The following is a 27,898-nucleotide window of genomic DNA, read 5'->3' as shown; positions in this document are numbered from 1 at the left end:
AAACCTGTTTTCACTTTGAGGTGCCGGTACTCAGCTCCTGCCAAAGTCAAGCACTGCTTCTTATCCCTTGCGCAAATAGCCTAGAGCTGTGTCTGTCTGGAGCTCACTAGCGCTGGAAACTGAGGGCCCAGAATATTTTATGGCTGGACCCAAGTTAATAGTAGATACAATGTTTCAAGTTCGTTGCAGACAGGCCATGTGAAGCCAATGTGATTTATAGGATATTTATATTTATCTGGATATTGTCTACCTGCAGGCTGCAACGTTTTTATTTGTTGGCTTTATGTAGACAATTTTGGGGCAAAAGAGATTACTTTTTAGGTTTGTATCATATAGATTTGGATATGAAGATGTTATTTTCTGTATTTATTATGGATCCCCATTAGTTGCTGCCAAGGCAGCAGCTACTCTTCCTGGGGTCCAGCTAAATTAAGGCAGTAAAACAATTATAAAAACATTACAATACATTCACAACACACTAAGTGTGTGCTCTCAGGCCCCTATTCTACTACCACATATCTACTGTACAAAATCCATTTGTACGTGTGTATAGTGAGTATGTTATTGTGTGTTAGTATGCATGTGTCTGTGCCTATGTGTTGCTTCACAGTCCCTGCTGTTCCATAAGGTGTATTTTTATCTGTTTTTTAAATCAAATTTTAGTGCTTGCATGAGTTCTTGAGTTCCATGTCGTCATGGCTCTATGTAGTACTGTGCGCCTCCAGTAGTCTGTTCTGGACTTGGGGAATGTGAAGAGACCTCTGGTGGCATGTCTTGTGGGGTATGCATGGGTGTCTGAGCTGTGTGCCAGTAGTTCCAACTGACAGCTTGGGACATTCAACGTGTACCTATCATAAATACAAGCAGTGATGAAGTCAAGCTCTTCTCCAATTTGAGCCAGGAGAGGCTGACATGCATATTATTAATGTTAGCTCTGTGTACATCTAAGGGCCAGCCATGCTGCCGTGTTCTGAGCCAATTGCAATTTTCCTAAATCCCTCTTTGTGGCACCTGATCCCACGACTGAACAGCAGTCCAGGTGTGACAAAACAAGGGCCTGTAGGACCTGCCTTGTTGATAGTGTTGTTAAGAATGCAGAGCAATGCTTTTATGGACAGACTTCTCCCCATCCTAACTACTGTTGTATCAATATGTTTTGACCATGACAGTTTTCAATCCAGGGTTACTCCAAGCAGTTTAGTCTCCTCAACTTGCTCAATTACCACATTATTCATTACAAGATTTACTTGAGGTTTAGGGTTTAGTGAATGATTTGTCCCATGCTTTTAGTTTTTGAAATATTTAGGACAAATGTATTCCTCGCCACACATTGAAACTAACTGCAGCTCTTTGTTAAGTGTTGCAGTCATTTCAGTCGCTGTGCAAGCTGACATGTATAGTGTTGAGTCATCCGCATACATAGACACACTTGCTTTACTCAACGCCAGCAGCATGATGTTGGTAAAGATTGAAAAAAGTAAGGGGCCTAGACAGCTGCCCTGGGGAATTCCTGATTCTACCTGGATTATGTTGGAGGCTTTCATTAAAGAACACCCTCTGTGTTCTCTTAGACAGGTAACTCTTTACACACAATATAGCAAGGGGTGTAAAGCGATTACACATATGTTTTTCGAACAGCAGACTATGATCAATAATGTCAACAGATGCAAAGAAGACTAACAAAACAGCCCCCACTAAATAATACATTAAATGCAACCATTTCACAAAAATGTGCATATGAAATCCGTAACTGGCATACAGATCGGTAGAAAATATAAATTGGCATTCCACATGAGAAAGGGTTGCCGACTCCTCGTGTAGCCTATTACCGGCAACTTCAGGAGAGTACTGGCAGAATCTGCAAAAGCCAACAGGAGTGGGAGGAGAAGTTGGGTCAGGTTAAGTTCTTTCTTATGGTTATCTAGATCTCTGGCACCCTCTTACGGCATCAAACCGTAAACTTAAAGCATCAGACAAGCTCAATGCATATAGTTGGTTTTATTAAAACACAGGGTGTGTCTATATATGGAAAATACACATTTAGAAAATGTAGAGCAATTGATTGGTCAAAAGAACACACGACTTTAAATCTAACAATTTTTTTTGGTCAGTTTAATTGTCTATTTCTGTCTAATTCTAATATTTGTAAAAACTTTATGTAAAATAAAACACTAATATAGACTACCGGTACATGAGCAAAACTACGTGGACACTAGAGGTCGGACGATTAATTACTGTAAATTTCAAGTTTTCATAACAATCGGAAATCGGTTTTTGGACACTGACTTGGCCAATTTAAAAATAATATTATTTTACATCTTTATTTAACTAGGCAAGTCAGTTAAGAACACATTCTTATTTTCAATGACGGCCTAGGAACGGTTGGTTAACTGCCTCGTTCAGGGGCAGAACGACAGATTTTTACCTTGTCAGCTCGGGGGATTCAATCCTGCAACCTTACAGTTACCTAGTCCAATGCACTAACCACCTGCCTCATTGCACTCCACGAAAAGACTGCCTGTTACGCGAATGCAGTAAGCCAAGGTAAGTTGCTAGCTAGCATTAAACTTATCTTATAAAAAACAATCAATCATAATCACTAGTTAACTACACATGGTCGATGATATTACTAGTTTATCTAGCGTGTCCTGCGTTGCATATAAATCGATGCGGTGCGTATCGTTGCTCCAATGTGTACCTAACCATAAACATCAATGCCTTTCTTAAAATCAATAGACAGAAGTATATATTTTTAAACCTGCGTATTTAGCTAAAAGAAATCCAGGTTAGCAGGCAATATTAACCAGGTGAAATTGTGTCACTTCTCTTGCGTTCATTGCACGCAGAGTCAGTGTATATGCAACAGTTTGGGCCGCCTAATTTGCCAGAATTTTACGTAATTATGACATAACATTGAAGGTTGTGCAATGTAACAGGAATATTTAGACTTATGGATGCCACCCGTTAGATAAAATACGGAACGGTTCTGCATTTCACTGAAAGAATAAACGTCTTGTTTTCGAGATGATAGTTTCCGGATTCGACCATATTAATGACCAAAGGCTCGTATTTCTGTGTGTTACCACACTCGGGAGTGTTGCTGTTACCAGCAACTCCCGAGATTAGGCTCGTGTAACCGATGTGAAATGGCTAGCTAGTTAGCGAGGTCCGCGCTAATAGCCTTTCAAACGTCACTCACTCTGAGACTTGGAGTGGTTGTTCCCCTTACTCTGCAAGGGCCGCGCGGCTTTTGTGGAGCGATGGGTAACGATGCTTCGAGGGTGGCCGTTGTCGTTGTGTTCCTGGTTCGAGCCCAGGTAGGAGCGAGGAGAGGGAAGAAAGCTATACTGTTAAACTGGCAATACTATAGTGCCTATAAGAACATCCAATAGTCAAAGGTTAATGAAATACAAATGGTATAGAGAGAAATAGTCCTATAATTCATATAATAACTACAATCTAAAACTTCTTATCTGGGAACATTGAAGACTCAAGTTAAAAGGAACCACCAGCTTTCATATGTTCTCATGTTCTGAGCAAGGAACTTAAACGTTAGCTTTCTTACATGGCACATATTTTACATGGAACATATGGAACATATCGCACTTTTACTTTCTTCTCCAACACTTTGTTTTTGCATTATTTAAACATGTTTCATTATTTATTTGAGGCTAAGTTGATTTTATTGATGTATTATATTAAGTTAAAATAAGTGTTCATTCAGCAGTGTTGCAATTGTCACTATTACAAATAAATAAATAAAAATCGTCCGATTAATCGGTATCGGCTTGTTTTGGTCCTCCAATAATCGGTATCGGCGTTGAAAAATCATAATCGGTCGACCTCTAGTGGACACCTGCTCGTTGAACATCTCAATCCAAAATCATGGGTAATAATAGGGATTTGGTCCCCCCTTTGCCGCTATAAGAGCCTCCATTCTTCTGGGAAGGCTTTCCACTAGATGCCAGAACATTGCTGTGGGTACTTGCTTCCATTCAGCCACAAGAGCATTAGTGAGGTAAGGCACGGATGTTGGGCAATTAGGCCTGGCTCATTAGGCCTGGGGTTGAGGTCAGGGCTCTGTGCAGGCCAGTCAAGTTCTTCCACACTGATCTCGACAAACCACTTGTGTATGGACGTCGTTTTGTTCAAGGGGGAATTGTCATGCTGAAACAGGAAAGGTAATTACCCAAAATGTTGCTAAAGTTAGAAACAGAATCGTCTGGAATGTCACTGTATGCTTTAGTGTTAAGATTTCCCTTCACTGGAACTAAGGGGCCTAGCCCGAACCATGAAAAACAGCCCCAGACCATTATTCCTTCTCCACCAAACTTTACCGTTGGCACTTCGCATTTGGGCAGGGGTTTTTCACGCGCAACAGGTTCCCACCCAAAGGACATCCAGTCAACTTGACAACTGTGTGAAGCATTGGAGTCAACATGGGCAAGCATCTCTGTGGAACGTTTTGACACCTTGTAGAGTCCATACCCCAACTAATTGAGGCTCTGCTCACATCCTCTGATATGGGCTAATATTTGACTGGAGCGAGATTCCCAATTGCTGTAGCGCAGGCCTCCTCGCCCGCTCCAGTAGCGCTCATTTCACGTGCTCAGGGCATACCTGGCCCAGCATGCATTTGTTGTTCACTTGTATGCTACTATCTATAGCCCCTTGCTTTAGATACTGTCATTTTCATACAGAAACTGATAAAACACACAGGTTCTAAATCAAGGTGACAAACAAAGATGAGGACCAGGAGCAAGACCGGGATAGTGGTGATGTACAGTAGTGTCCACAACTAAAGAATCATTGTGGAATCTGAAAAGACAAGTATCCCGAAAGAAAAGGAACGAGGCGGGTAGATAAATACGTTGCTACAATTACACACTTAGTTATAAAACTACAAATAATAATACCTCTTCTTACACGTTACCTTCGTTTTTGTTCTATTATCTACACAATAGGCCATAATATATTTCGGACCAATGGGCCTGGCATATTCCCAAGTTACAGGAGCTTTCCGTTTTGCTTGGGTAATTTTACCTACAAACCTTTAGGCCTACCTATAGAATATATATATATATATATATATTTTTTTTTAAATAACTCTGCCCAACCTGGCAATAGTGGCCAAAAGGGTGTTTAACTTCCCCAGCGGCTCTGCAAGTGTGGAGATGATATTCTCTGCTGTTGGCCTGCTCTCCAGGCACCATCGCATGAGCCTGAATCCACAGACTGGCCAAACTTGTGTTTTCAAAAATGAATTCTAAAGGCACTAAGTCCTTTTTCATTTCATTTGTATTAATTCTAAGTAAATCACTGCCTATATGCACAATTTATAGACTATAATGATTTAATACAACAAAATGTTGTTTACATGCTCTGCGCTTTATGTCCCTACCAGCCCATTGTGTCGCACTCGCAAATGCTTGTATTTCTTTGTAGGCTATAGCCTTGAAATAATTTTTATAATCTAGCCTAAATAATTCATTTCCATCCCTTCTTAGGTTCCCTTTGACACCTAAACCTATTTAGAGTGTTTATATGCTGTTTAATATGATATGTAGCCTATTTGAAAATGATGTACGCTTCTTACATTCACCTTTTCATGTTTATTCAAATACTTGTCATTCAAATCCATATGGTTTGGTTTCAATACCAAATGGTAGGTTCATGTAGTCACAAAAATAAATGAGTGTTGGTTAAATTGTGATTTTAATCAATGGAGCGAATTTGAAGCAGCAGTTTTTTTGTGTTAGCGCGGAGCCCTTTTTTAAGCAGAGCGCAAGCAACATGAGGGTGATTTCCAACCGATCAACTCCGCTCACATGCTCTGGCCACTAAACTGTCTTGAAACAATGTGATGGTCCCTCTGTGTGCAAACATACTGTGAACAAAAGGTCGAGCTTGGCAATAATTGCTGTGAAAACTCTGGGACTGTGTGCGCATCTCAGGTGTGCAAGTATTACATAGAAACTGTTTTTGAAGTTGGTAGCACAATATGTGTTGGTAGTTTCAGTACAACCACCATAAAAACAGAACAAGACTCCTTACCTGTTTTCCTCTTGTACCTGGTGATGATGCAGTACGACACAATGTAGAGTGCTGCAAACAGTAGGAAACAAATCTGAAAAGGCAAAAATAATGAAACAATTATAAAACTGCTGAAGTGTTATGTAAATTATCAATGTTACAATATCTAGCATTATACTGATGTGAACGCATAACACATTTTGATATATATGTATTAGCCTCCCGTAGACATGGTCTGCATCCCAAATGGCACCCTATTCCCTTTTTAGTGCACTACTTTTGACCACGGCACATAGGGCTCAGGTTAAAAGTAGTACACTACATAGGCAATATGGTGGCATTCCGGACACAGATATGGTACTGTGACATTACCACAGTAGTTTATAGGGATGCACGATATATCTGTGAACATATCGGAATTTTGCGCTACACAGCATTCCTAACCTAGCCCACAATGTCTGCTGTTTGGATCAAGCAGTCAAGTCGAGCAGCCACTTGAACAAGTAATACAATTTCAGCGAGACAACTCATAGGCGAAATCCATTAACGCCAAGACAATGGAATTCATTGCCCTTGACAATCAACCGTTCTCTGTCCTGGGTGATGTTCGCTTTCGCCAACTGGTCGGGCACCCGTACACACTATGAAGTGTGCTATTTTTCAGATGTTGCCCTACCGGAGTTACACAGTAATAGCGTCACTGCTACTAGCTTCACGACATACATACATACTATGGAACGCCATTTAGGTCTTTGCGTGTCAAAAAATATACAGAAGGATTGTCAAAGCTGTACAAAAAAGGTCTGCAAACAAGCAAACACCGGCCACGAACGATGTATTTACAATACCGCGTTGGTAATAAAGCATAATTTGTTTGACCGCAACTTCTGGAGTAGCTAGCTAGCTTTAGCTTGGTACCTAGCTAGCACCAATACAACCAGCCTGAAAACAATGACCAGCAGACACTGCAGTCATTTTCATTATTCTTAACAATGATTTAGGAATTCTTGTGAATAAGTATAAGCTAATTTGCCACTTGTTGTTCGCCTATTGAAATTAAACTTTGGTTCATGAAAATAAATTGCTAGCCAGCTACTTAACCCTGTTACCCAAAACTAACGTTATAAGCAGCCAGCTAGCTCAATCTGGCTAGTGATGCTCGACCGGACCGGGTTATATGTTGTGAAGCTAGCCACAATAAGGACTAGCCACAATAGTGGACTTTGCGGTTAGCCTTCCAAATAAAAGTATGTCATTGACAGGATGCAAATGAATGCAAATAGTAGAATGTCATCCTTTTATTTTGAAGGCTAACCGCGAAGTGCACTATTGTGGCTAATCCTCATTATAGCTTGCTTCACATAGATGGGTCCGACCATCATTAATCAAATAAGAACTGTTGGTCTTGTAAATTAGGGTTATTTTAGATGATAGCTAGCTAACTATATAACTACTGAAACAGATGTCGTTTGCTAGGTTTTTGGGGAGAACATTGTATGCATCCATTAGCCAGCTAGCTTTTTTTATGACCAGCACTGTATGTGCGCAAGACAACTTTACCAGCATCATAGCATACGTATCGATGAATCGTTGTGACATATGAAATACGAGTGAAAGTGTAATCAATGTGTAATAACTACATAAAAAAATTAATGCACGCATTAAATTATTATGTGACATGCAGTCATATTCAGGTCCCGATTGGTCAACAAGCTTATTTGACACGTCAAATAGTGTTATTTAACATGCATCTTTTTTGACACGCAAAGACGCAAACGGAGTTCCATAGAAATCCTGGTTGAGAATGAAACGACTGAACAAATGAAAAACAAAACAGCACATCAAGTAAGTGAAAGAAATAGGTTTTGATGATGTTTTACTGGTAATCGGGACATACGTAAATGCCAACAAAATTATTTTTTGGTCAGTGTGGTGTAGAGGTTGACCGATTATGATTTTTCAACGCTGATACCGATACCGATTATTGGAGGACCAAAAGACCCGATACCGATTAATCGGCCGATTTAAAAAATAAATAAAAATGTATTTGTAAATGACAACTATTTTAACTTAATATAATACATCAATAAAATCAATTTAGCCTCAAGTAGATAATGAAACATGTTCAATTTGGTTTAAATAATGCAAAAACAAAGTGTTGGAGAAGAACGTAAAAGTGCAATATGTGCCATGTAAAAAGCTAACGTTTCAGTTCCTTGCTCAGAACATAGAAAAGCTGGTGGTTCCTTTTAACATGAGTCTTCAATATTGCCAGGTAAGAAGTTTTAGGTTGTAGTTATTATAGGACCATTTCCCTCTATACCATTTGTATTTCATTAACCGTTGACTATTGGATGTTTTTATAGGAACTTTAGTATTGCCAGTGTAACAGTATAACTTCCGTCCCTCTCCTCGCTCCTCCCTGGGCTCGAACCAGCAACACAACGACAACAGCCACCACATCGAAGCAGCGTTACCCATGCAGAGCAAGGGAAACAACCACCCCAAGGCTCAGAGCGAGTGAAGTTTGAAACGCTATTAGCGCGTGCTAACTAGCCAGCCATTTCACTTCGGTCACACCAGCCTCATCTCGGGAGTTGATAGGTTTGAAGTCATAAACAGCACAATGCTTGATGTACAACGAAGAGCTGCTGGCAAAACACACAAAAGTGCTGTTTGAATGAATTTTTTACGCGCCTGCTTCTGCCTACCACCGCTCAGTCAGATACTTAGATACTTGTATGCTCAGTCAGATTATATGCAACACAGGACACGCTAGATAATATCTAGTAATATCATCAACCATGTGTAGTTAACTAGTGATTATGATTGATTGTTTTTTATAAGATAAGTATAATGCTAGCTAGCAACTTACCTTGGCTTACTGCATTTGCGTAACAGGCAGTCTCCTTGTGGAGTGCAACGAGAGAGAGGCAGGTCGTTATTGCGTTGGACTAGTTAACTGTAAGGTTGCAAGATTGGATCCCCCGAGCTGACAAGGTGAAAATTTGTCTTTCTGCCCCTGAACGAGGCAGTTAACCCACCGTTCCTAGGCCGTCATTGAAAATAAGTATGTGTTCTTAACTGACTTGCCTAGTTAAATAAAGATTAAATAAAAGGTGTTAAAAATAAATAAAATACAAATCGGCGCCCAAAAATACCGATTTCCGATTGTTGTGAAAACTTGAAATCGGCCCCAATTAATCGGCCATTCTGATTAATCGGCCGACCTCTAATGTGGTGTGTGTAACCTTTATTTAACTAGGCAAGTCAGTTAAGAACAAATTCTTTACAATGACGGCCCGGACAACGCTGGGTCAATTGTGCACCGCACTATCGAACTCCCAATCACGACCGGATGTGATACAGCCTGGATTTGAACCAGGGACTGTAGTGACGCCTCTTGCACTGAGATGCAGTGCCTTAACACACACACATGGACGCAGCGGTTTAAGTATTTAACTGTACTAGAATGCTTAAAACCCCGCAATTTTTTTTATATCGGTCAAAAATGTCTTATCGGTGCATCACTGGTAATTTATGGACATGCGATACATGGTCTATGACAGCAAGTTTGCTGGGATATGCATCACTGCATATCATGTACAGTGCCTTGCGAAAGTATTCGGCCCCCTTGAACTTTGCGACCTTTTGCCACATTTCAGGTTTCAAACATAAAGATATAAAACTGTATTTTTTTGTGAAGAATCAACAACAAGTGGGACACAATCATGAAGTGGAACGACATTTATTGGATATTTCAAACTTCTTTAACAAATCAAAAACTGAAAAATTCGGCGTGCAAAATTATTCAGCCCCCTTAAGTTAATACTTTGTAGCGCCACCTTTTGCTGTGATTACAGCTGTAAATCGCTTGGGGTACGTCTCTATCAGTTTTGCACATCGAGAGACTGACATTTTTTCCCATTCCTCCTTGCAAAACAGCTCGAGCTCAGTGAGGCTGGATGGAGAGCATTTGTGAACAGCAGTTTTCAGTTCTTTCCACAGATTCTCGATTGGATTCAGGTCTGGACTTTGACTTGGCCATTCTAACACCTGGATATGTTTATTTTTGAACCATTCCATTGTAGATTTTGCTTTATGTTTTGGATCATTGTCTTGTTGGAAGACAAATCTCCGTCCCAGTCTCAGGTCTTTTGCAGACTCCATCAGGTTTTCTTCCAGAATGGTCCTGTATTTGGCTCCATCCATCTTCCCATCAATTTTAACCATCTTCCCTGTCCCTGCTGAAGAAAAGCAGGCCCAAACCATGATGCTGCCACCACCATGTTTGACAGTGGGGATGGTGTGATGAGCTGTGTTGCTTTTACGCCAAACATAACGTTTTGCATTGTTGCCAAAAAGTTCAATTTTGGTTTCATCTGACCAGAGCACCTTCTTCCACATGTTTGGTGTGTCTCCCAGGTGGCTTGTGGCAAACTTTAAACAACACTTTTTATGGATATCTTTAAGAAATGGCTTTCTTCTTGCCACTCTTCCATAAAGGCCAGATTTGTGCAATATACAACTGATTGTTGTCCTATGGACAGAGTCTCCCACCTCAGCTGTAGATCTCTGCAGTTCATCCAGAGTGATCATGGGCCTCTTGGCTGCATCTCTGATCAGTCTTCTCCTTGTATGAGTGTATAAAGTTTAGAGGGACGGCCAGGTCTTGGTAGATTTGCAGTGGTCTGATACTCCTTCCATTTCAATATTAAATCGCTTGCACAGTGCTCCTTGGGATGTTTAAAGCTTGGGAAATCTTTCTGTATCCAAATCCGGCTTTAAACTTCTTCACAACAGTATCTCGGACCTGCCTGGTGTGTTCCTTGTTCTTCATGATGCTCTCTGCGCTTTTGACGGACCTCTGAGACTATCACAGTGCAGGTGCATTTATACGGAGACTTGATTACTTGACACACAGGTGGATTGTATTTATCATCATTAGTCATTTAGGTCAACATTGGATCATTCAGAGATCCTCACTGAACTTCTGGAGAGAGTTTGCTGCACTGAAAGTAAAGGGGCTGAATAATTTTGCACGCCCAATTTTTCAGTTTTTGATTTGTTAAAAATGTTTGAAATATCCAATAAATGTCGTTCCACTTCATGATTGTGTCCCACTTGTTGTTGATTCTTCACAAAAAAATACAGTTTTATATCTTTATGTTTGAAGCCTGAAATGTGGCAAAAGGTCGCAAAGTTCAAGGGGGCCGAATACTTTCGCAAGGCACTGTACTGTATACGTAGAGTTATTTCCATAAGACAGCTATGATTGATGGAAGTTGGGATGGCCTGGCTGGATGGATACCAGTTATGCATGTAGCCTTGATCAGGTTACAGGCAGACCTCCCCCCAAAGGCCTCTCTCAAGTCTAGGTGATTCACTCCTACAGGGAAAGAATAGCCTGGGTGGGTGCCGATACTTTTGCTACGTATATTCAACAACACCTTGCCCTCGCCTATCTCCGGTTTCCACATTATACAACACGAGGAGACATGAGTCAGCAGGAGTAACAGGCAGACAAGACACATCTTTGTATATCATTATAAAGTATGATAGACAAAGGTTGGCTCTCAAAACCCTTCACAAAGAAAACTCAATTTCGCCACCACATGACAACAGACCAGAAAAACGGCTGAAAGGTCAGTGCTCTGATCAGCAGCAACACAGCTAACCCCCTCAGACAAAACTTCAGATATGAGGTTGGGTGGATACCTGACTGTGCCCAGGAGTGACAGGACACCGAGGGAGAACCCTGAGCTGGCTGATGGTGATCAACTGACAACAGTATACTCTACTTTGCTTATCGTCAAATTGCTCCACTGTATCTAGGCCTATTTCTTATTTTTCTCCCTTAGAATCCTCACTTATTTAACAGTAGGCTCATAATTTAAACCCAACTATCCTAGCCTACATCCCCTTTCTACACACATTCCCTCGTGACAGGCAGCGCATTGTTGCCCGGCTTCTACCAGGTCGATGTTTTGCATGATTCATGCATTTACTACCATCATACGCATGACTCAGTGGATGTACTGATAAAGCTTAACAGTCAAGGCGTTTTCAATATGCATTCATTTCTGCTTGAGGGTCAATGTTGTTAGACATCGCAGCAGAGACAACCCATGACATAGACTAGTTTAGAGTGAGTGCAGGGCACTGCCGGCACCTCAAATAGCATTGTACACTTCTATGATATTTGACCTCACACAACACAGGGGACACTATAGTGACCACACCTTTTTTTTTTAAGAAAAAAAAAACCTTCATCCTACTAGCTCTGGTCCAGGGCATTACTGCGCGTTAATCCACTAAGGAATGTGCAGTGGAGGAACGCAAACTAATGCCCTGGACCAGAGCTATGATCCCTCATGTTAAGGTACATATGCTGCTACAGCACTAGTTGTGTAAAGTTTAGGCTATGCTATAACTCCGGTGACAGCAACAAAATGTGGGTCACAAATGGTGGTCACATTCCATAGTAGAATCACTTAGGCACTATGTGCTAGAAGGGAGGAGGGAGCATTGGAATGCCAACGTGGATAGTGGCATTTCCATGTAAAAAGCCCCATGAGCGCCGGCATGGGAAGTTCATAGGAGCATGTCAAATTCGGTGTCAAATGAAAGTCTATAAAAATAAATAAAAACTACGCAGAAATTTCTCAACCATTTTCCCATCATAAAAACGTGGAATAAGCAAATGCTTGGCTTTCTGGTCAAACCGATAGAAAAGGGGTGTTCGACAACATCTACCATAAAGTCTTGAAAGATATTAGAAATAAGTTGAAACACATTAATGTTGAAGTAAAGACACCTGTCAACTAATATCAACACATTTAGCTTTGTACATAATTTTATTTTTTAACTATATGGGACTGGAAGTGTGAGAAGATAGGGTATAAGTTAGTACAAATGTATGGGTTATGGGAGCTGTGTAGTTGTGTTACTTTTTTTTATATCATTTTTTACTTGCTGTTTAATATTCAAACAACTGATATACAGTACCAGTAAAAAGTTTGGACACACCTACTCATTCAAGGGTTTTTCTTTATTTTTTACTATTTTCTTTACATTGTAGAATAATAGTAAAGACATCAAAAACGATGAAATAACACAACACCCCCCCCCCCCCTCCTCCTCCATGCTTCACAGTGGGAACTACACATGCGGAGATTATCCGTTCACCTACTCTGCATCTCACAGACACGGCGGTTGGAACCAAAAAGCTCAAATTTGGACTCATCAGACCAAAGGACAGATTTCCACCGGCCTAATGTCCATTGCTCGTGTTCCTTGGCCCAAGCAAGTCTCTTCTTATTCTTGGTGTCCTTTAGCAGTGGTTTCTTTGCGGCACTTTGACCATGAAGGCCTGATTGACTGTCTCCTCCGAACAGTTGATGTTGAGATGTGTCTGTTACTTGAACTCTGAAGCATTTATTTGGGCTGCAATCTGAGGTGCAGTTAACTATAATTAACTTATCCTCTGCAGCAGAGGTAACTCTGGGTCTTCCTTTCCTGTGGCGGTCCTCATGAGAGCCAGTTTCATCATAGCGCCTGATGTTTTTTGCAACTGCACTTGAAGAAACTTTCAACGCTCTTGATATTTTCCGCATTGACTGATCTTCATGTCTTAAAGTAATGATGGACTGTCGTTTCTCTTTGCTTATTTGAGCTGTTCTTGCCATAATAAAATGGTATTTTACCAAATAGGGCTATCTTCTGTATACCACCTCTACCTTGTCACAACACAACTGATTGGATTAAACGCATTAAGGAAAGAAATTCCACTAATTGACTTTTTAAAAGGCACATGTGTTAATTGAAATGCATTCCAGGTGACTACCTCATGAAGCTGGTTGAGAGAATGCCAAGAGTGTGCAAACCTGTCATCAAGGTAAAGGGTGGCTACTTTGAAGAAAATTTGGATTTGTTTAACACTTTTTTGGTTACTAAATGATTCCGTATGTGTTATTTCATAGTGTTGATATCTCACTATTATTCTACAATGTGGTAATGTCACTTACATAAACTGGTAATGTAGCGGAGTATTCAGTTAGGAAGTAGTTTCCTCTAATGAAAGTAGAAAATATTAAAATTAAGAAAAACCCTGGAATGAGTAGGTTTGTCAAAACTTTTGATTGGTACTGTACAGTTGAAAGATGCTGTCTTGTTGGGTGTTAGGTTTCTGTTTTTATCAGTGTTATGTAATGGTGTAATGTCAAATTGATGAAAAATAATAAATCACACAAAAAGAAAACAACCCCTTGTGCCTAGTCATTCTGTTACCAAAAACCCACATATCTTTAAGATATTTTGTCATTTCTCTCTCTCTCTCATGAGAGAGGGAGGATAATGAAAGTTCATAAAAATAACAAGTAAAGGTAGCCCTACCAATTAGTTAGTGTTTTTACTGATATCAACTTTAAGTGTTCAAAACTCATAATTCTGTTACCAATTTATCAGTCAAGGAATTACTGTAATTTAATTGGCTAGAATGGGAATTCATAGTAGTCACAAACCACAGTTGGGTCACCTGCTACTGTCCTCCCTTCCACTGTCATACTGTTATGCTCAGCTCATCACCTCTCCCGGCTCTTACAGACACCTACCACCTACCCTCTTTCCATTTACTGTCACAAGTATCCTCAACCTCTGGACACCGACCAACACCGGACGTCCATAGACGTTGAAAAGTAGTTGACATTTGGTCAGTCCGCCCTGGCCAGACCAAATCTGAACCAATCATAGGCGTCTATGTTTCATACATTTGGACAGCACCGTACAGTAAAGTAAAGAAAATTAGAGTAAAGTACATTACAGTAGAGAACTCTAGAGTACAGTATAATGTACTGTACTTATTTACTTTACTGAACTCTATTGTGCTGTACTGTGATGTAGATGATTGGTTCAGATTTGGTCTGGTCCGGACGAACCAAATGTAGTCTTGTTTTGGGGAATAAGAATAATAACCCGTGTGTAGAATAATACCCAAATATACAAAGGAGGATATTGAATATTTCTACCTTTCAGGATACATCACCATGAAGAGAATGATATTCATAATTATGCATGTTTTTGTAGGGTACAGATCAGGAACCCATGATGTAATTCCGTGATGTAAATCCACTTCACTTACTGTAGTTCAATAACCAAAAGTCAAGGTGTCATGTCATAGCTGACACCCCATTCTTTCTGCAGACATCTTTGAATCTTAATTCAGAGCAGATATTTCAAACAGAGTGTTTGGAAAACGTGGCCACATAAAAAAAAAGAGGGAGATTTGACAAAAATTCTGTTATCAAACTGAGCATCTGCACTTTTCTTGCAGTTTTTGTTTTTGTAAAATTATCAGCAGAAATTGTTCAAATTAGGCCTTGTGCATAGAGTTAATATACTTTTTAAATTACATTTTTGTTTGGTAACATTTAGAAGGAAAAATACTCTTTACCATGGAATTGCCTATAGCTAATTGGGTAGCCACTACCAGCATACTGCATCAAATCCTGAGCTGACAAGGCACAAATCTGTCGTTCTGCCCCTGAACAAGGCAGTTAACCCACTGTTCCTAGGCCGTCATTGTAAATAAGATAATAAATAAATAACAAATATAGATAATAAATATTCGTTCATAACTGACTTGCCTAGTTAAATAAAGATTAAATAAAATAAAAAATACTGAACAAGGAAGGAAGGAGAAAGATGACAACAGAGGCAAGCTAACTTTTTGGAGACATAAAGGCGCAATTTGTCGTTCGAACAATAGCAAGGCAGCTATCCCGACACTGACTTGGTAAATAGATGGATTGGACTGTAGAAATGTAACAACTCAAATTCATATAGATGTTAAGACTGACCGATATATATAGTTTACTTGTAAGCATGTTTTGAGAATACAATGGTAGTGTTTGTTTACAAAACAAATGAGTAAAACAAGCTTATGTTCGGGGTTCTGATGAGGGTAAGACACATGAACTCATGGAGGTATTCATAAGTTTGACTCTTCAAGAATTTTAAAGACCCAAAATGGATGCAGAAATCGCAGCTTTCCCCCCTTTACGTGGCTATCCCTTGTTGTGGAGCTACAATAAAAGGTGAGCTAATCAGAAAGCTACTATTACAGTTACACGTGAGGAACGTTCGCTAGTTATCATTGGTAGCTAGCTATATGCAACTTGCCTGCTAGCAAAATAACGTTAGCTTTGCGTTTGACTGACCTAATGTAAGCAGCATCGCCACATATCAAATGTTGGCTAGCAAGCTAGCTAGAGATTAACTTACAATGTACTCTCGAACTTGGCTGTGGAAATTCTGCTCTCTGATAGTAACATCGTCTTCTTCCATTCTTCATATTGCAAATGCAAATCAATTGCCCCACTGAATGCTAGTCGTACAACTGACGTCCATAAAACCTGTCTATGGTCAACAGAAGAAACGGCTCAGGCTACATACACTTCTGTGACTAGTATTCTGCCAGCAGCACAAACGATGACGTCACTTTGTATGGTAACAAAAATTTCAAAATAAAATCCGGCATTTCAAAACATTGCAATAATATATTTAAGCAATAATGTCCGAGGTGGTGTGGTATAAGGCCAATATACCATGGCTAAAGGCTGTTCTTAAGCACGACGGAACGTGGAGTGCCTGGATACAGGCCTTAGCCGTGGTATATTGGCCATATACCACAACCCCTGAGGTGCCTTATTGCTATTACAAACTAGTTGCGAACGTAATTAGAGCAGTAAAAAGACATACCTGTGCTATATGGTCTGATATACCACTGCTGTCAGCCAATCAGCATTCAGGGCTCAAAACACCCAGTTTATAAATGCCATTTAGCAGACGCTTTTATCCAAAGCGACTTACAGTAATGCGTGAATGAATTTTATGTATCGTGGTCCCAGGAATCGAAACCACTGCCCCAGTGTTACAAGCGCCATGCTCTACCAATTGAGCTACAAAGAACCACAATGTGGATAACTCGTTCAATTCTCGGGCCGACTCTTTTCTCTGTATATATCAATGATGTTGCTCTTGCTGCGGGCGATTCCCTGATCCACCTCTACGCAGACGACACCATTTTGTATACCTCTGGCCCTTCCTTGGACACTGTGCTATCTAACCTCCAAACGAGCTTCAATGCCATACAACACTCCTTCCGTGGCCTCCAACTGCTCTTAAACGCTAGTAAAACCAAATGCATGCTTTTCAAACGTTCGCTGCCTGCACCCGCATGCCCGACTAGCATCACCACCCTGGATGGTTCCGACCTAGAATATGTGGACATCTATAAGTACCTAGGTGTTTGGCTAGACATAAACATAACAAATAAAACACATTTTATAACACCAATAATGAAAAAATACAATGTTGACACTGGTATGTTAGGCTATAGAAAGAACACTAGCTGAGACAGGTAGAAAAGTTGTGTGGAAAATACTCAGTAGGGTCTCTCTCTACTAACCAAATATAGTTTGTTTTGGAGGGCGACTGTTTTATAGGCACATGCATTTAGCCCTGCATGTTAATTCCAAAATGATACATTAATGTACTGTTGTTGTGTTGAATATCAGTTGTAAAGACAAAACATTTTAACCGTTTTTTGGGGCTTACCCTGTTTGCTTCCTGTGTGAAATAAAATGTAAACAAAGACACAATGTAAACAATGATGGAATGGCATACCTGTTAAAGACCTATGTTAACCAAATGGTGCTGATAATGGTTGTACCTTTACATATTTAAATCAGCCTAAGGCCAGCCTTGACATATGCCATAAAATGCATCAAGTCAATCACTTGGCCTGACAAATTAAATATTTTTGAGAAAATATGCGATCCCTTCGATGTGGATAGGGGCATGCTCCCTCTGCTGTTTCCTGAAATCCACTATCAGCTCCTTCGTTTTGTTGACATTGAGGGAGAGGTTATTTTCCTGGCACCACTTCGCCAGGGCCCTCACCTCCTCCCTGTAGGCTGTCTAGTCATTGCGGCCACGCAGTCATGGGTGAACAGGGAGTACAGGAGGGGGCTGAGCACTCACCCATGTGGGGCCCCTGTGTTGAGGATCAGCAAAGAGGAGGTGTTGTTTCCTACCTTCACCACCTGGGGGCGGCCCATCAGGAAGTCCAGGACCCAGTTGCATAGGGCGTGGTTCAGATCCAGGGCCCAAGCTTAATGATGAGCTTGGAGGGTACTATGGTGTTGAAGGCTGAGCTATAGTCAATGAAAAGCATTCTTACATAGGAAATCCTCTGGTCCAGATGGGATAGGGCAGTGTGCGGTGCCATGGCGATTGCATCGCCTGTGGATCTATTGGTGCGGTATGCAAATTGAAGGGAGTTTAGGGTGTCAGGTAAGGTAAGGTAGAGGTGATATGATCCTTAACTAGCCTCTCAAACTAGCCTCTCCCTCTTCATGATGACAGAAGTGAGTGCTACAGGGCAGAAATAATTTAGTTCAGTTACCTTTGCTGTCTTGGGTACAGGAACAATGGTGGGCATCTTGAAGCAGGGACAGCAAACTGAGATAGGGGGAGACTGAATCTGTCCATAAACGCTCCAGCCAGCTGGTCTGCGCATGCTCTGAGGACGCGGCTAGGGATGCCGTCTGGGTCAGCAGCCTTGCGAGGGTTTACACGTTTAAATGTCTTACGTCGGCCACGGAGAACGAGAGCCCGCAGTTTTTGGGATGGTGGCATTGTGTTATCCTCAAAGCGGGCGAAGAAGGTGTTTAGCTTGTCCGGGAGCAAGACGCCGGTGTCCGTGACATGGCTGGTTTTCTCTTTGTAATCAGTGATTGCCTGTCGACCCTGCCACATACATCTTGTGTCTGAGCCATTGAATTGCGAATCCACTTTGTCTCTGTACTGACGTTTTCCCTGTTTGATTGGTTTACTGAGGGAATGACTACAGTGTTTGTACTCAACCATATTCCCAGTCACATTGCCTTCACAGTCTACTACTATACTGCTAACCTTGATAGAAAAGCAACACATAAAGGCCAATAACTTGTAAATAATGTTCTCCATTGTTGTTCTGTAAGCTTGATTATGCTGTGTATTGTTAGCCTATCAGCCTTGTTGGCTCTTGTAATACGTGTTCAACTCTGCAAAATGTGGGTTTACTGACCTTGATCGATAATCATGACAATATAGCTTGTAAATAATCTTCTCTCTGTTATTATTCGTTTAAACTAGGTAATAGGCCTTTACTGTATACTGAAAACCTTGATAGATAAGAAGCACATATCAGACTAAAACTTGTAAATCATCTCCATTGCTGTTCAGAAAGTGTGATTATGCTGTGTCTTAATAGCCTGGTTAATATGCATTACATTTAACTTGTAAATAAATTCGTTTTCATTTTGATTAAAACGTTTGATATTTGTGTTTCCTTTTCGTTGTTGAGTGTGTATTGATTTCAGCACCCCCACCGCAAAACTCCCCTAATTAACTACGTTGGTGTCAGGTGCTGGATAGCACCACATGTGGGCCCTATGAGCCCTGGTCAAAAATAGGGCACTTATATAGGGAATAAGGTGACATTTGGGATAAGGGAGCTAGTTACAGTCAACTAAGAATTACGATTGAATCCTAATGGATATGTAGCAGGTGTAGTTGTCCAGAACTCTGTTCTCTCTTGGTGACCTTTAGTTTACCTTTAGTTCACCCCTGTATGCTCCCCTGACAAGGGCACAGAAAGAAGAAAACAGTATTTTGTAACAACACAGTCTGTGTGAGAAAAGGAGTAACCATTAACCTGTGAATGATCATTAGCTTGTGGTTTGTTTGATTTACGTGCTCAGTGGTGACTTGTCACCAGTTCCTTTATAAGCTACCCCCCCCCCCCCACCACCCCTCTGTTTGATTAATGGGAAAGTGGCAGTTCACACCTTGGCCTTCTATTAGCATTATCTCTTTCAGTCAGGTTTACTCCCCACCTGTCAGTAAATGACCACACTCAATCAAACTTGAAACACACATGTTCACATACCCTCTAGCAATTCAAGGTTCCAATGACTTGCTTTATTTTCTGTTCTTTGACACAATGTACCATTTTGCAGGTGGGGGCTAATTTCTTGGAGAGAGTGGTGTGGAAGTTTGACGGAAGAGCCCGGTGGCCATGGTGGCACATCTCTACAACTTCCAGGTGGAGCACGCCCTCCTCACCTTTGACATCCTGAAGATGCTGGTTGGGGCTTTCACCGAAAAAGGACATTGAGCTGGTTCTGTTCATGCTGAAAAATGTAGGCTTCGCCCTGCGGAAGGATGATGCCCTGGCTCTGAAAGAGCTCATCTCTGGGGCCCAGCGCAAAACAGGGTACGCTCTGTCACAGCTACCACACAACACCACTCTCAACACCACCCTCTGTCTATACTCTGAAATGCACCTTATTGGTGGTATTGCTTTCGAACATGGTCGTTTTTAACATTTTGCTCATTTAGCAGCTCTTATCCAGACCAACTCGCAATTAGCATTCCTTAGCAGTCAAAAATGAATAACAAGCCAACTCTCTTCTGAATATCATCTCTGTCTTTAGGTGCGCTTCAGCTGCAGACCATGATGGCTCTGAAGAACAACGATATGAGGAAGGTCCCAGTCCATGACCCAGAGCCTGTTGAGAGACTGCAAAAGCTACAGAGAACTCTGGTGGGATATGGATCTGATTAACTTAATACTTACTAACAAACTGTCATATCATAACCTCAAAACCATTATTTGCTCAGCCAAGAAATATTCATCCATTGTTGATGTTTCAACCTCAAGAATATATCACTTGCACATTTTAGCTAAAACCACCAGGGGGCGCTATAATCTCACATAACAGTTAATGTTTAAGCAATAAGGCACGGGGGTGAGGTAAATGGCCAATATTCCACTGCTAAGGGCTGTTCTTATGCACGACGCAATGCTGAGTGCCTAGATACAGCCCTTAGCCATGGTATATTGGCCATATACCACAAACCCATGAGGTGCCTTATTGCTATTATAAACTGGTTACCAATGTAATTAGAGCAGTAAAAATAAAGGTTTTGTCATACCTGTGGTATACGGTCTGATATACCACGGCTGTCAGCCAATCTGCATTCAGGGATTGAACCACCCAGTTTATAATATAGGTTTTAGCACCCAGATGAGTGGAGTGTGAAGGAGTAAGGTGAGGTTGCCCCTAGACGCTGATCTAGGGTCAGTTTAGCATATACCTCACTTACATTTAAGGTTGGGATTGGGGAAGGGGAAGCTGTGCCTAGATCTGTAATTAGGTGAAACTTCACCCCAGAGCATTATGTGAATAATGTTTTAACTGCTGTGTTCAGATCCACCAGAGTTCAGGGGCCAGTGATGTGAAGCTGAGGGTCTCTTTCGAGAGCCTCTTGGCTGCAGAGCAGGTGGGCCGCTGGTGGATCGTGGGCTCATCGTGGAGCAGAGCACCCATGATAGGTGACCAGGGCAACATGACATCAAAACAGACAACTGCAGAAGGAAAGGTACTAGAACCATAAAAGATCATAAAAGATCCACCAAATCATTACTGCAACTCTTTCATATGAACATTTGAGAAGTGAAGTGCGTTGAGGTCTGTGGCTGGCTAGGCACTGGCTATTATCAAAGCCTGATTTACTGACAAATAAACCGTGATGCTCCAACAACCAGTGACATAGACTATTAACTGAAATTAACAAACAATTTTCACCAGATGTAAAAACCATTGCAGCCAAGATACAAAAGCGATAGCCTCAGATGGCGACATATTTCATATCACCCGACAAAATGGCACACTGCTCAACTCAGCTCGGCCATAGACCAGTGTAGCATCCACAGTTACATTTCATCCAAAACTCCCTAGCCTTTCACAATGGATTTACAATTCTTCCAATGCACCGCGAGTGAAATGCGCAAATGCACGCACGCACACAATCATATTATTATGTGAAATATTATTACACACGTGATGAATACGGTTCTGAAGGAAATCCCATATCAACAATTGAAATGACAATTGAAATTGAAACGACTGGAAAGTGTTTCTTCAATACAAAATTCTAGCTTGATAAATGAAATGCATCAAAGGGGTGTTGTCTATGCTCATGTTCATTGAACAGTAGCCTAAACCGCAAATTGCAAAGGAAAATGCATTTACTTGTGATTTTAGTCCATTCATCTGTCCTTTAGGGTAAACCTCTCGGGTGACAGTGCTGTAGGGCCAAGGCTGACAAAAGGATCAAACATGGCTTTTATTTTAACACTGATATTGTCCAAAAGGTTGTAAAACATTCCTCTCGTCTCTGATCGGTTGTGTGCTCCAGGATGCTGTGTCTGTCAGGCCAAGTGTGGTGCATTCGATCGGATGATTTTCTATCCCTTCCTCTGATGAAGGTTAGGCAGCTCAGCTGTTGGTCTCCCTCTGAATTTTCCTTGAAAATCCAACTTGGAAAATTGTTTGAGGTGCATTTTAAGGCATGGCCCCGGGAAGATGTTTTGCGGTGGGGGTGCTGAAATTGTTTGTCTAACGGATTTTGCTCCGTTAGACAAACAAGTTGACTGTTACTTACAACTGTCATGTCATCACATTAGCGCACGTTAGCTCAACCATCCCAGTATAGGGACACCCATCAGAAAAAAAACTATAAAAAAAAAAAAATATCAAAAAAATAATGACAATTTGTTATTTTCTTTTCTCATAACAGCGTTTTTAAATGATTATTATACTTTTTTTATGCACTACCTACCCTGACTGTATATCACTACATTTGAGCTGAACTAGATAACATTTTCAATGTGTTTTACTGATCATAATGCCGTTTTTCCTTCACCTGTCTACTCAGTTCAGCTTAAAGATCTTAGACCTGGCCTGGAAACGGAGAATGAACAGACCTAAGGAGAAATCTCTTCTGCGTCATCAGGACCAGCGAGGATTACCTGGATGCCTTTTGAGAAGCTGGTACGGTGTGTTTTGTGTCCCTACCCTTCTGCACTGCTGATATGCTCTCATACCAAAGCTAGACGTTGCCACAAATTTCAGTATGTGACACTACATTATTTTCTGTGTACAGGATGGGCCTAGCAGCTGGTTGCTACTGGAGGGAAACGTGCTTTTATAAGCCCAGTCATTGCGCAACAATGCTAATGCAATCGTGTGTTTAAAAACAGTTTTGATGGCCACGATTAAATAGAGAAGGATCCCAGCTTTCTATTGCGGCTATTTCTCAACTCATATTGAAGCGTGCCTCCATTCGCCATTCAAGTGCATAGGCAAAGGTAGGCAGGCTATCAGCACGTCACCTTCCACTTTGCAATCTGAGCCGGAGGCAGTAGGCTTATACATTTTGAAAACATATAGCCCTACTTAATTGTTTGAAACCTGAACATTTTACCTCATATTAGCCCCACAGGGAAGGGGTGGTATGGGATGGTATGGAGAGGGTTTCTCTGGTCGCCAGGAGGGTGGATGTGGGGTTGGGGGAATAGGATGGGAGGTTGGGGGTGGAGGATCACTTATTTTTGTTTCTTTTCCTTGTATATTGTACCTGTAAATCCCCCCCCCCCCCCCCCCCCCCAATTAAGATCTTATTGAAAAATGGCCCTTCCTACCGCCTATATAGGTCCTGGATGGCAGGAAGCTTGGCCCCAGTGATGTACTGGGCCGTTTGCACTACCCTCTGTAGCGCCTTACGGTCAGATGCCGAGCAGTTGCCATAACAGGCGGTGATGTTGTTCTACAGCTGTAGAACCTTTTGGGGATCTGGGGACACATGCCAAATCTTTTCAGTCTCCTGAGGGGTAAAAGGTTTTGTCGTGCCCTCTTCACGACTGTCTTGGTATGTTTGGACCATGATAGTTCGTTGGTGATGTGGACACCAAGGAACTTGAAACTCTCGACCCGCTCCACTACAGCCTCGTCAATGTTAATGGAAGCCTGTTCGGCCTGCCTTTTGCTGTAGTCCACGATCATCTCCATTGTCTTGCTCACATTGAGGGAGAGGTTGTTGTCCTGGCACCACACATCCAGTTCTCTGACCTCCTTCCTATAGGCCGTCTCATCGTTGTCGGTGATCAGGCCTACCACTGTTGTGTCGTCAGCAAACTTAATGATGGTGTTGGAGTCATGTTTGGCCACACAGTCGTGGGTGAACAGGGAATACAGCAGGGGACTAAGTACAAACCCCTGCGGGGCCCCTAGTGTTGAGGATCAGCGTGGCAGACGTGTTGTTGATTCTCTTACCACCTGGGGGTGGCCCGTCAGGAAGTTCAGGATCCATTTGCAGAGGGAGGTGTTTAGTCCCAGAATCCTTAGCTTAGTGGTGAGCTTCGTGGACACTATGGTGTTGAACGCTGAGCTGTAGTCGATGAACAGCATTCTCACATAGGTGTTCCTTTTGTCCAGGTGAGAAAGGGCGGTGTGGAGTGCGATTGAGATTGCATCATCTGTGGATCTGTTAGGGCAGTATGCAAATTGGAATGGGTCTGGGAGGATGCTGTTGATGTGAGACATGACCAGCCTTTCAAAGCACTTCATGGCTACCGACGTGAGTGCCACAGGGCAGTAATCATTTAGGCAGGTTACCTTTGCTTCCTTGGGCACAAGGGTCAGTTTTCTTAGCAATGGAGGGAGCAAGGGTATAATTTTTCTTAGCAAGGGAGGAGAATTCTCCACCTGGGTGGACTGTGAGAGGATCAAGTACAAACTCAATGATACCCTTGGGCATGCTGTATTCTTCAAATCTGGTGGAGAAGTTGTCCCTCGGCTGCTTGATGAAATTGTCCATCACCTATTTGACAATGCTGCGGCCTGGTCCCTCTGCCTGTCGTTTCTTCATGTGCTGAGGTGCAGTAGCCTTCCAGATGACAAGTCCAAATGGAACAACTCAAGCTTCCTAGTAAAGGCCTCAAGTTTTTCCATCATGTCCACTTTTTTCTCTCTTCCTTGTAACTGCAGATTTAACCCGTTTAAATGACAGAATGTCAGCCAAAAAAAGCTTTGTGTGCAGCTTGCAGTTAACTCTTCAATGTTTCTGCGTCAGGCCTCCGTCTGGGGCGGAAGGCCACTTCGACAGTTCCATGCTTAGATTCATAATGACGTCTGAGATTTAAATGATTTGCACGCAGTGACATTTTCATTGCAAATAAGACACACTGGCTTGGCATTGGGAAAATATTTCTTCCCTGAAATGGACAGAGATATGCGTTCATCTTACCATATCCTCGATTTTTATGATCCACCTTTCTTTTGATACTTTTTGAGAGCGACATTTTCTCTTGCAATGAAGCTAATTGTTCTGAGCGAATGTTGACGCTAAGAAGAGTAGTGTAGCCTAAAGTAGGCTACGTAGACCTGGTTATCCCACCAATCAACGCACAGAGAAAGAGATAAAAATAATAATTGAATAGAGACAATGGTCATTTTATGAGCATAATCAAATCAAAATAGTTATTTTCACTGAATTTATTATGTGATAATCAGATGTGTTCAATTGTGTTCAATTTGTAAAGTAGGCCAATTAGTTGTGGTAATATTATATGCTAATTATGTTCTGGCCCGCCGACTATTAGCCCAGAAAAACAATTGTTGACGAACCCTGGTTTAGAATACATTTTATCAGGGTCAGATTCCTCCTCCTTTCACCTAGTCATGAAGCATATTTGGCCAGAGTCCTTTGGCTCTCCTGTAAAACTACACCGCTGAGGGTTGACAATGTGAAAAGTCTGGTCTCAATATCTGCCGTTGTGTTGTGTCTTGTCAGGATTTCGGGAATTCCCAAGCTAGGAATGCTGTGGGAGGGCTTGAAGCTGTTCATCAGTCACTTCCTACTGAAGATTGCCCAGCCCCAGGGACCAGCTGAGCAAACAGGCCTTCTGTCAGAGCAAGCCGAGGTCACCCCCGAGGCCAAAGAAACCAAACTCAAACTGTAAAACACACACAGACACATTCGGACTCTGGGAGAATGCCAGGAGAACAAAAGCAACCTGTTTGGAGAAAATTGTCTTTATTACAAAGAACAAACCCATCAATTTAATTTCAAGACTGAAGCAATGCTGTTTTGTTATGGGGTTTTTAAACTGTGATTTTTTTTGTTGCCCCAAGGTCAATGGAAATGGCTCCTCTGGGAGGTCTTAGTCATCATATAAGTCATCTTTTTTTTAATGAATTGCAGTATTGACAACGACAGAGATGGTTTTTATGACATTATAAATATCAACGTTAAGTAGAGGCTTCATCAAGTGGCAATGATAATGGCCATGCCGTTGTGGACAATTATATTTCCAGTGTAGTTAACACTGATGCATCAAGTTGAATTCATTGTCGTAATGGAAATTGCCTTTGTCTATATATTTGTACAGAATGCCAAGTTATTCTGTTTTTGCCATGTAGCAATGGTATGCAGTCTACTAAAATGCATGTTTCAGATGAATAGAGGATTAATCATGTGAACATTTGAGATGTGCATAAGGGGAAATAATGAACATTTGCATACTGAATTCATCTGATTTGATGGGTCTTGATACATGTGAATGTGTTTCCTGTATGTTATGTCTCTGGAATTCGTGAAAGCTTATTTGCATAATGTCAATAAACCGAGCTCACTTTCCGGGCGGACGCAATGGTTATATGAAATAATCCTCTCTGGCGGCAGTGTGAAACAGTGTCTCAAAGTTCATACAGAATGTACATGACCGTCATCACCACTGCATATGAAATTTGGATTAAACTTATGTAGTCCTGACCTTGTCTACTAATGTTCTGTATTATGTCACGTTTTGTGTGGACCTGAGGAAGAGTAGCTGCTGCTTTCGCAGCTGCTAATTGGGATCCTAATAAAGTACTAGTTGTGTGTGGTCATACTGATGTTACATTTTTACCAAAGCAGTCTATTCAAGTTTTACATTTGAATCCCTAGTTGATAAACCAGCTTCCTCTCAATTGCATGACATTGTGTACTCACTATATTAAATTATAAGTCGTGTAAGTCTTAATCTTTTACTTTGTGTACGACCTTAGATATGAATTGTGTTTGAGGAGGAGGTTGTTGACTGAGGACAAAATTAATTGCTTTGGCTATGCCATTGGCATCTGATTGTCCATAGCTAACTTTATACGTCACTTTCTAATCTGTTGTCGGCGTCATTAGCATCGCTCTGTGACATTGTTGACCTCTTCCCATGAGCAAGCTTCCATGTTTACGACCTTTTATCAGAAGTGCCAACTGAATCACTATTCAATCTTTTCAAGTTTTTACCCTTGAATGTATCAACAGTGTAAAAGAGACCCAACATCATGTTCATTCACATTCTGTGTAGGCTAACACATCGGAATGAAATGACTCTGGGTTTTTATTCAAATCAAGTTTTATTGGTAACATACACATGGTTAGCAGATGTTAATGCGAGTGTAGTGAAATGCTTGTGCTTCTAGTTCCGACAGTGCAGTAATATCTAACAAGTAATCTAACAATTCCCCAACAACTACCTAATACACAATTCTAAAGGGAGGAATAAGAATGTATACATATAAATATATGGATGAGCGGCATAGGCATGGTGCAATAGATGGTATAATGTTTAGTATATACGTATGATATGAGTAATGTAAGATATGTTAACATTACTAAAGTGACATTGTTTAAAGTGACTAGTGATTAATTTATTAAAGTGACCAGTGATATGAGTCTCTATGTAGGCAGCTGCCTCTCTGTGTTGGTGATTGCTGTTTAACAGTCTGATGGCCTTGAGATAGAAGCTGTTTTTCAGTCCCAGCTTTGATGCACCTGTACTGACCTCACCTTCTGGATGGTAGCGGTGTGAACAGGCAGTGGCTCTGGTGGTTGTTGTCCTTGATGATCTTTTTGGCCTTCCTGTGACATCGGG

General features: G+C 41.3%; 2 protein-coding genes across 6 annotated transcripts in view; one reads left to right on the top strand and one right to left on the bottom strand.

The window, feature by feature from the left end:
• LOC110535592 (limb region 1 protein homolog) overlaps positions 1–16,528 on the bottom strand; it is a 62,186-nt gene extending 45,658 nt beyond the window's left edge. For 2 of the 5 annotated variants that reach the window (XM_036935320.1, XM_036935322.1), the window contains exons 1-2: positions 16,315–16,526; positions 6,055–6,127 (exon numbers count right to left, since the gene is read on the bottom strand). In XM_036935320.1, coding sequence (XP_036791215.1) covers positions 6,055–6,127; positions 16,315–16,377 — 136 coding nt within the window. In that variant the 5' untranslated portion in view covers positions 16,378–16,526. Of the gene's footprint in view, positions 1–6,054; positions 6,128–16,314 lie in introns of those variants that run through there. The other 3 variants (XM_036935323.1, XM_036935321.1, XM_036935324.1) reach the window with 3 other exon arrangements.
• LOC110535005 (nucleolar MIF4G domain-containing protein 1-like) lies at positions 15,672–26,937 on the top strand. The gene is made up of 6 exons (XM_036935325.1): positions 15,672–16,127; positions 20,097–20,353; positions 20,574–20,683; positions 21,352–21,522; positions 22,861–22,976; positions 25,777–26,937. Exons 3-6 carry the CDS (start codon positions 20,594–20,596, stop codon positions 25,943–25,945), a joined length of 546 nt encoding a protein of 181 aa, XP_036791220.1. The 5' UTR covers positions 15,672–16,127; positions 20,097–20,353; positions 20,574–20,593; the 3' UTR covers positions 25,946–26,937.
• Positions 26,938–27,898: the final 961 nt, after the last annotated feature.

This window comes from Oncorhynchus mykiss, chromosome 11, assembly GCF_013265735.2.
Source record: "Oncorhynchus mykiss isolate Arlee chromosome 11, USDA_OmykA_1.1, whole genome shotgun sequence".
Lineage (NCBI taxonomy): Eukaryota > Metazoa > Chordata > Actinopteri > Salmoniformes > Salmonidae > Oncorhynchus > Oncorhynchus mykiss.
Note: the sequence above shows the minus strand (reverse complement) of the source record. Positions and strands in the feature narration are given on the sequence as shown.

Excerpts from the sequence above, each read along its gene's own strand:
- LOC110535005 (XM_036935325.1), top strand. The coding sequence starts at position 20,594 with ATGATGGCTCTGAAGAACAACGATATGAGGAAGGTCCCAGTCCATGAC. Across the intron at positions 21,523-22,860 it reads AGACAACTGCAGAAGGAAAG|TTCAGCTTAAAGATCTTAGA; the intron begins GTACTAGAACCA and ends CTGTCTACTCAG. Across the intron at positions 22,977-25,776 it reads GGATGCCTTTTGAGAAGCTG|GATTTCGGGAATTCCCAAGC; the intron begins GTACGGTGTGTT and ends GTGTCTTGTCAG.